The sequence below is a fragment of the Rhinichthys klamathensis genome, unplaced genomic scaffold (assembly GCF_029890125.1).
Source record: "Rhinichthys klamathensis goyatoka isolate OS25496 unplaced genomic scaffold, OSU_Roscu_1.1 h1tg000151l_1, whole genome shotgun sequence".
NCBI lineage: Eukaryota > Metazoa > Chordata > Actinopteri > Cypriniformes > Leuciscidae > Rhinichthys > Rhinichthys klamathensis.
Window position 1 is genome coordinate 382501 of NW_026606686.1, and position 10220 is coordinate 392720.

General features: G+C 34.6%; 1 protein-coding gene across 1 annotated transcript in view; it reads right to left on the bottom strand.

Annotated features, from left to right (window-relative positions):
• Positions 1-9661, bottom strand: part of st8sia3 (ST8 alpha-N-acetyl-neuraminide alpha-2,8-sialyltransferase 3) — an 11711-nt gene extending 2050 nt beyond the window's left edge. The window contains exons 1-3 of the mRNA XM_056258423.1: positions 9159-9661; positions 5418-5537; positions 3333-3890 (exon numbers count right to left, since the gene is read on the bottom strand). Of these exons, the coding sequence (XP_056114398.1) occupies positions 3333-3890; positions 5418-5537; positions 9159-9322 (842 nt within the window). The 5' untranslated portion in view covers positions 9323-9661. The remainder of the gene's footprint in view (positions 1-3332; positions 3891-5417; positions 5538-9158) is intronic.
• Between the last annotated feature and the right edge of the window lie 559 nt (positions 9662-10220).

A 10220-nucleotide genomic window follows, 5' to 3' on the forward strand; every position in this document is an offset into this window, starting at 1 on the left:
CTCTGCTGCTCCGCCCCACAAACCCTCTGTGATCGTCCCTGCAAGGCCCTTCCAACACAGAACTCCAGCTTTAAATGAATTGTGATTCAGAGAAATATCCTCCTATATTTAACAGCGGTGAACCACTGCATACACATTCGACAGCGTTTACCCATAAACCCCCGGGAAACACTAATGCGTTTCACCCAAAGTGGCACATGTGTCTGCAGGAAAATGGTGACAACACATCCATGAAGGTCAGCTGAGAGTGTGTGTGTGTGTGTGTGTGTGTTCAGAGGTTCATTCGCTCAGAGCAAGGTTAGTTCAGCCACCATCTCTAATAGAGTCACTGCGCTGGTGAACAGTGAAAAACACTTGGACTACAGGCTGACCTGTGTGTGTGTGTGTGTGTGTGTGTGTGTGTTAAAATAATTTTGAACATGTCTAGATGGTAAAATTGTTCTGAGCTTGTAATGAGTTTGGGATCGCCAGATTTTTTCAGTTTTTGAAAGGTCTTTTCTGCTCATCAAGGCTGCATTAATTTGATCAATAATAGAGTAAAATAGTGAATTAGAATTATTATTAGAATTTTAAACAGCTGTTTTCTGTGTGAATATATAGTAAAGTTTAAGTTAATTAATTTTTTGTTTGTTTGTTTACGTATTTTAGTATTTTTAAAAGAGTTTCAGAAATTATAAAAAAAAAGTTTGAATTATTTTCTACTAATTATTTATTTACTTGTTTTAAAGATTTGGTTTTAAAATGATTTGTAATATTAATCATTTAATATGAATCCTATTAATACAATTTATTAATATTAATACATTTTTATATCAAAACAAATGACAAAATGTTCTGATTATATTATTCTTTAAAAAATTATAATTAAAACATGTATATGCAATGATGGAGATCCTTTTTTCGCCAGTGACTGTTAGACGGAGTATCCATTAGACTTCTTGTGTTTCGCTTGTGATCGTCTTCCGGGGTTTGATCCGATCGGACACAGCGACTCGCTTTACTCAGGGCTCTACAATGCGACCATTTTGCTCGCATATACCCCTAAAAATCGATACGTGCGAACCGGAAAAAAGATTTACGAGCACAATGTGCGAGTAACCTACCATAATCGAAAACGAGACGATAACTAAATAAAAACTAGTTTTGAATGACAAAAACTATGACGAAAATCTATTGACATTTTCGTCAACAAATAAAAACTAGACAAAAATGTTAGATAGTGACGATCCAGAACTGATGTCCTGCGTTTGTGGTAGATGCGCATATTTGTACTGTAACCTGCTGATCTACACAGCGGCACACGGGTTGACATGCGCTGCATCTCATCAAACGTTAAAAAATGTAAATGTCTGGGAGAATTAGTAGAGCAGACACATAGATCTGAATAAGAGTGACGACGCAAAAAAAAGAGCTCTATTTGGTTCGGTTTTCTGCGCACACCCGACCCGAAGCGCGCAGCCATGCACACACACACACACACACACACACACACACACACACACACACACACACACACACACACACACAACAACAACACACAGCGCGCGAGGACTGAACTGAGCTCTCTTTCGTGTCTGAATGGACTAATGCACACAACATTATGTCGTAATGTCCATTTTGGAGAGTATTCACGTAAACTATGTTGGTTATGTCTTAAACAGTTTTGAGTGTGTCGGATGTGCATCAGTGCAATTGGATCCGCAAGTCATTGGACATGATCCGATGTCTTAAAGTGACAGTGGGTAATAAACCTAATGCGGTCTGTGTCATCAAGCAACAAAAGAAAAAAATAATAGCATTCACTGCTCGTTACTTGAGCATTCATTGAAAAGAAGACTATTCTACTTTAGGAAAAGTGGTTTTATTTGATTTTAAGATATTTTTTTAAGTCACAGTAGTTAAATCTGTATCTGTATTGCATGTTCAAACTTTACAATCATTCATATTAACAGGTTAATAGATGTTTTCTCTGGGAGTATATGGGTTTGGACATTTTAGAGAAATTCTAAATTAATGCATTACAATTGAACTAAACCCATTATATTTTAGTCATCTGAATTGTGTTAGTTTTATTCGACGAAATACAATAAGATTTTAGTCGACTAAATCTACAGTAGATACTAATACTAGTAAATACTAATACACTCTAAACTAGTTTCTCCTCCATGTTGTGGAAAGAGCCTCTGCAGTGGAAAGATGCAGATGTCCACTGCACAGGTGTGCCAATGTGCTCCTAGCCTCCTCCTGAGAGCAACACGTTCCCCTTGTTCTGTTTTACTAAAGTGATTGTAAAGTGTGATTTATACTTCTGCATCAAATCGACGGTTTCACACTATAGTTGAACACAAAGAGAAGGAGCACACACGTAGTGTATATATAATAAATAGTTTGTTATTACTTGTTACTGTTTTTCACTGCGGTCCAAAATTTCTTTGTGTGCTCCTACATTTTTTCATTTAGGAGCACATGTGCTCCTTGGGAAAAACCTTAGCGTAGAACCCTGTTACTGGGATTGCAGAAGATTACCGGACAACGAAGGGTTAAACCGAGCCACTCTCACTCGCTCTCTGTTTGTTTACATAATCTCATTTTCTGCTTGGTACCATGTCCCAAAGATACAGTTTACATCTCGTAATTTTGACTTTTTTCTCAGAATTTTGAGTTTATTTGTGCAATTTTGACTTTTTTCTCCAAATTTTGAGTTTATTTTTGCAATTTTGACTTTTTTCTCCAAATTTTGAGTTTACATCTTGCAATTCTGACTTTCTTCTCAGAATTTTGAGTTTATTTTTGCAATTTTGACTTTTTTTCTCAGAATTTTGAGTTTATTTGAGCAATTTTGACTTTTTTCTCAGAATTTTGAGTTTATTTTTGCAATTCTGACTTTATTCTCCGAATTGAGTTTACATCTCACAATTCTGACTTTCTTCTCAGAATTTTGAGTTTACATCTCGCAATTTTGACTTTTTACTCAGAATTTTGAGTTTACATCTCGCAATTTTGACTTTTTTCTCAGAATTTTGAGTTTACATCTCGCAATTTTGACTTTTTTCTCAGAATTTTGAGTTTACATCTCGCAATTTTGACTTTTTTTCTCTCCAAATTTTGAGTTTATTTTTGCAATTTTGACTTTTTTCTCAGAATTTTGAGTTTACATCTCGCAATTTTGACTTTTTTCTCAGAATTTTGAGTTTACATCTCGTAATTTTGACTTTTTTCACAAAAAAAGTCACAATTAACTTTTACATTTTTTTTTATACCATGGTGTTTTTAGAAGTGTGATTCTCAAATGAAGCTTAAACAGGTCCAGACAGACATACAAAAACTCTTACCTGTTCACATACTGCATAATGTTTCCCGGCCAGGCTAGCTGCACTTTCAGCTGCCCCTTGTGCTCTACGAAGAAATCTACGAGTGTGCGTGTGACAGTGGCCGACGTGTGGAAGAAAAAGGCTGGGATCCACAGGATCGCGCCGTCCAGCTTCTTCAGACTCAAGAAGAAATTGTTCCTGTCCTGGATGGTCAGCAGGTTGTTGTAGTATTTCTCCAGAATACTGGGGTTGAAGGTGGTGAGGTTGGTCCGACGGCCCACGTCTCGACGGAAGACCTCGGTGGGCGCGAAGTTGCAGCGGAAAACAAAGTCATACTTGTCGATTTCGGGGCCACAGCGGCTTCCGGTGAGGATCCCACTGTTTCCCACCACAGCGCAGGTGTTGTAGCGCTTGTTGAGGACCGGGGACGAGTCCGGAAGCAAAGACCTGAGGTTCTCGCCGATGGAGAACACGTATTTGTGACTGGAGTAGTCGTAGTGCATTAACTGACCCACACGAACACTGCTCTTGGTCAGGGTGAAGTTGTGCGGGACGTCAATGTACTGACCGATCTCTTTACTGGAAAACACACGCAACAACATCAGAGTGAAGTGAACAGAATCAGAAAGACGCAACACAAGTAAATGGATTAGCAGCTGTTTTAAGAGAGATTTTAGGCCCGTTCAAAACTAGAATATCCATAACCATAACGTTTAAATAACATAACTACTTAAAATATGTGAGAGTTGACATTGTATAAAAAAATACTGTTTTCAAAAAATGTTGATATTTGATTTCAAACATTTATTGATATTAATAATATTAAACATAAAAAACTAAACTCTTAGAATAATTAAATAAGAACGATAACTATAACATTTAAATAATATTACTATTCAAAATATTCATGTTTTTTATATTAAATATTAAATACACATGTGAGAGTTGATGTTTTTTTATTTTCTTTGTAAAATATTTATAATATTAAACATTAAAAAACTAAAATAAATACTAATGCTAAAAACTAAAATAATTAAATAAATAACAAGAATGATAACTGTAATATAAATGTTTAAAATATGAGTTGATGGTTTTTTTAAATTAGTTTTTTTAAATAGTGTTTAAAAATTTGTTAAATAATTTAGTAAAAAATGCTTTGAAAAATATTAATAATATTAAACATTGAAAAACATTTACCATGTGAGAGTTGGTTTTATAAAATTCGGTTATTTTAAAAAACATTTTTAATAGTGTTTTAATTTTTATATATATTGTTTTTGAATATGAATATGAATAATATTAAACATTAAAAAACTAAAATCAGAATAAAAATAAACATCTATCAAGAACGACAACAATAACATTACGTTTAAATAATATTACTATTAAAAATACTACTAGGCCTATTTTTTATATTAAATATTACATACACATGTGAGTTAATGGGTTTTCATTCTTTTAAAAAAATAATGTCTTCATAAATTTTGACATTTGATTTGATACATTTATTAATAATAGTAATAATATTAAACTTTATTAACCATATTTTAAAACTAAATGCTTTAAAATAAACAAACATCAAGAACAATAACTATAACCATAAAGTTTTAATAAAATTACTGTTTTAAAATAGATTGAAAATATGAATCATATACAAAACTAAATATATAAATAGTAACATATATTAATATTTAATATTACATAAACGTGAGTTGATGTTTTATAAACATTTAAAAAACAATTTTTTTTTGATTTAAATATATTAGAATGATACATTAAGAATGATAACTATAACCATAAAGTTTGAATAATCATTCTAACTAAGGAAATAAAGACTATCATATTAGAAGGATCATGTGACACTGAAGACTGGAGTAATGATGCTGAAAATTCACAGGAATAAATTACACTTTACTATATATTCACATAGAAAACCGTATTAATATTTCACAATTTTGCTGATTTTACTGTAACAGATAAATGCAGCCTTGGTGAGCAGAGAAACCTCTGCCGATAGTGTGTATTGTTAACATTTGCATCTACCTAACCTACCGTTCATTATTATGTGTGTGTGTGTGTGTGTGTGAGTGTGTGTTTGACGTTCACCTTTGCTCTAAATAAGCGCTCTTGTTAAACCTCCAGTTGCTGGACTCCTGTATGTTCTCGTTGAGGGCATTATTCAGGGACGTGAACGCAGGATCCAGGAACTTCATTGCAAGTTGGGACCTGACGAGAAGATGGACAGACAGAGGAAATGAAAACACAGTTTCTGTTCCAGCAGATCCCGACGTCCCGCTGATGGCAGATGCTGAAAGTGGTCCCAATCAATCGGACCCATCCAGAGTCCTGTCAGTCACGTCCCGCCCGGGGCAGTCGATGCCCGCTCTAATTAAACAGCCTCTTTTAGACTCCACGCCTGCTCGTTTTCTCACTCTCGTTTGTTAAAGCTTGTTCCGTTTCATTATCTGAGTCTGGGTTACGGCCTCAGAGGTCAGAGCGTTACAGTGTTGGTTTACAGGACGACTCAAGTCACTCCCAGTAAAACTCAATCAATTCATACACTCCTTTTTTTTAGCGATCCCATAGAAGAACCATTTTTGGTTCCCCAAAGAACCTTTCAGTGATCAGTTCTTAAAAGAAGCATTTTTTCTTTTAAAAACCCTTTTGTGAAATGGAAAGATTAAATGGATGTTACAGGTTCTTCATGGAATCAGCAATGCCAACGAAGAGCGTTTATTTTTAAGAGTAAAGTTTGTAGACAAAGAAAGTTTGAAGTAGTTTTATCAGCTTTAGGTTTTAAGGTTTTAATTTTGAATGGTTTTTGGTTTGAATTTTGGATTGATGCATGATTTATCACATTTGCTAGCATGATTTATCATATTATTAGCATACAATAACGTTTGCTAGCATTACTTTGCATGTTTCTAGCATAATTAATTTTTTTTTAGCATGTTGGTAGCATTATTTAGTGCATTGTTAGCATGTTTCAGACATGATTTAGCATTTTCATAGCATGCATTAACATTTGCTGGCATGATTTAGCATGTTTCTAGCATCATTTAACATTGTTTACATGTGTTAGCATTTTGCTAGCATTAATTAGTTAATTATTAGCATGTTTCAAACATGATTTAGCATTTTCATAGCATGCATTAACATTTGCTGGCATGATTTAGCATGTTTCTAGCATAATTTAACATTGTTTACATGTGTTAGCATTTTGCTAGCATTAATTAGTTAATTATTAGCATGTTTCAAATATGATTTAGCATTTTCATAGCATGCATTACATTTGCTAGCATGATTTAACATGTTTCTAGCATAATTTAACATTGTTAACATGTGTTAGCATTTTGCTAGCATTAATTATTAGCATGTTTCAAACATGATTTAGCATTTTCATAGCATGCATTACATTTGCTAGCATGATTTAGCATGTTTCTAGCATAATTTAACATTGTTTACATGTGTTAGCATTTTGCTAGCATTAATTAGTTAATTATTAGCATGTTTCAAACATGATTTAGCATTTTCATAGCATGCATTACATTTGCTAGCATGATTTAGCATGTTTCTAGCGTAATTTAACATTGTTAACATGTTCTTAGGATTATTTAGCATTGTTAGCATGTTTCAAACATTATTTATTAACATGTTGCTTGCATTATTGCTGAATTGTTTGCATTTTCTAGCATGTTTTAACATGTTGCTAGTATTATTTAACATATTATTAGCATGATTTAACACATTGCTAATGTTGTTAGCATTATGTTACATATTCCAGCATGTTTCTAGCATGAGTTAGGACGTTGTTAACATATTTTTACGAGGTTTTATTTTTATATTTTTAGTTTACAAGTTAATTTTAGTCAACTTTTTTGTCATTTTGTTATGTGCTTTTGGCATTTTATTATATATATATTTTAAATATTGCTATTTAGATGTAATTAAGTGCCTCCAGCGGGAGTTCTTCTGTATATCAGTGTCAGTGTTTCTGAACTCCTGAAACGCCTCCATTGTAGTCTCGAGATTCTTCCGGGAACGAACACGTCACAATATTCCTCATTATAATAATTAATGCGCAGAATAAAGGGGCGGGGCCTGGTTGAGTTAGTCAGTAGTGTGTTAAACTAGTGGTTATGGAAAGGGGCGGGACTTTCCCAAACACACTCGAAGCGCTCGACCAATCACAGCACACTGATCCAGCCGACCAATCAGAGCACAGTGTGCTTTTCAGAAGGAGGGGCTTCATAGAGACAGGAAGTAAACAGAGCGTTACTGCCAGACTGGGAAGAGAGGAGCCGCAACAATGGAGAATATGAGGAGAATAATCAACATTTAAGCAGAAAACCTGTTCTAGTAGAGACTAAAACACAATCAAGACTTTGAACAAGAGCATAGATCAGACATTTGCTGTAAACCTGTTGGCATGTGCAATCACTTACACACTGAAATGATTAAAATCAAACTTGTTAAGTAATTCAAATCAAGCCTCTCGTACACTATTATCTAATCTGAACTGTAACTTAAAACACATTTGAAGGCACTTCTGCTAGTTTTGGCCTTTTCTCTCTTCCCTGGCGGAAGTTCAAATGACGAACCGCTGATGAATAACATATGGTCATACAAGAGTGCTGGATCAAAATAACTCCTGCTATGTAACCTTGACTGTAGCAAAAGCGTCTGATTACTGACTGGAAATGAAACTGCCAGAGGAGTAAATCAGGACCAAGGACAGCGCTCAGGGCCTCGATCCTTCAGTTTCAATCAAACACAACATTAAAACTGGACTTTGGTTGCACTTTAACAATGAGTGTTTATGTACAACATAGTTATTCACATAACACTCATCAAAAAACATGCACTTCTGTGCACATATTTGATTTCAGCCAAAAGGCTAAGTAGTGAGAATTTTGTACATAATTGGGATGCAAGTATTTTTAAAAAACATATTCTTGATGGTCAGCAAGTTAGACTAAGGAATGATGCATTAATCAAATGTAAAGTAGTTTATTCCTTAGTTTAAACTTTCTTAAAAGAGCCCTTTTCTTGATGTGAAGAACATTTTAATATTTTAAAGAACATTTTTCAATTATAAAGAAGCTAAAAGGTTCTGTGGATGTTAAAGGTTCTTCATGGAACCATCGGTGCCAATAAAGAACCTTTATTTTTAAATGTGTATCACTCTTAAAAATAAAGGTTCTAAATGGAATGTTAAGGGTTCCGTCAGGCGTTTCATTTGTAGAACCTTTTAGGAGTTCCATCATGGATCATTTTATGGATTTAGTTTTAATTACTTAATTTTTAAAATTTAATTAAATGTTATGAATTAAACACCTCATAAACATCACTAGAAAAAAATAACCCATTAAATATGAAAGTATTATGCAATTATTTAAGACATTTCTCCTTATTTAGAACCTTTTTGTCATAAACGGTTGTTAAAATTTTAACCAAGAACCCTAAAGTTCTATATAGCACCTTTTTTATATATAAGAGTGTAGATGTTTATTATGAAACCATAGATGCCAATAAAGAATATGCGTTAGAATAGAATGCATGACGTAATAGAATATGAATGCAGCCAGCTGACTGTTCAGAAATCATTACTCTGTGAAATATGAGAATGTAGGTTAGTCCATCTTCATGATCCAGGACTGAACTGCGCATGCGCACTGAGCATCATGACAGAAGGACAAGAGGCCTTACCAAAAAATGTGATCAAAACACACGCTTATTTACCCGCATGCGCGTTGGAAACGCTGCCCTTTTGATTTTTAAAAAAAATAAACAACCCCGTTATGAGATTTTTAATGAATGTATGTGATAAATCACGTGTTCACTCACCGAAACCCCGCGTGAAACATGTACATCCGCGGACCGCCGCCGTTGGCGTATTTCGGGCCGGTGAAGATGAAGTCTTTCTTGATGGACACGTAACTGATCAATGACAAAATGAGCAAAGCGACGCTGAACATCACCAGACCCAGAACACTGACGACCCGAACCATCTCAGCCCAGAAAACACTGCGATTCACACACGGAGAAGGAACATGATGGAAGTGAGCTGCATCGTTTCAGATGCTGATGATGATGATGAAGATCCGGGATCCGCGGAGTCTCTCATCAGCACCGGCCGCTGCCATGTGCAGATAAACGTCGAATATGGGCGTTTAGCTGTAAACATCTGCGCTCACATCCGTCTCATGCATAAAACACCGGAGATATTTAAAGGAGACTCGATCCTGTTCAGAGAAATCCTAGAAATAAACAAGTCACTGCAGCAGATGGAGGAGCTGGAGCCTCCACGGCCACTAAAGGGTTACACGGATTATTCTGATCACACACACACACACACACACACACACACACACACACACACACACACACACACACACACATCTGCAATATCCTCATAACAAAACCATTCTACCTCTGCATAAGTGCATAGTATTTTTATTATATGAAATCATATTGTTATTATATAGGGCCAAAAGTGATGTCCGGACAAGGAAAATGCACATCTTCACCATTTATTTAAATATTATTAAAAGATTTTGTAAGTGCAATTGTGCTTGGAGTCGATTGTTTTATTTGTGATAATAATGCAATGAAACATTACAAATTGTGCCGGCAATCAAACAAAGAAATTACGAACACATGCAAGAGAGAACCAACAAAATATTAATAACTGATTATGTTGCTTTTTTCTGTCAGCTTTTTTTTTCTATGCATTTTTTTATTTGCATAATAAAACCTGTAGCTGTATTTTGCCTTTTTTGTCAAATAATTTTGTCAGATAAATCCCTTAACCAAATTTAGAGTAAATCATGATATATTGGGATATAGTGATTTCTACACCAACAATAACAATACATAAACCCACAATGTCTGAGCAGTAATGTATAA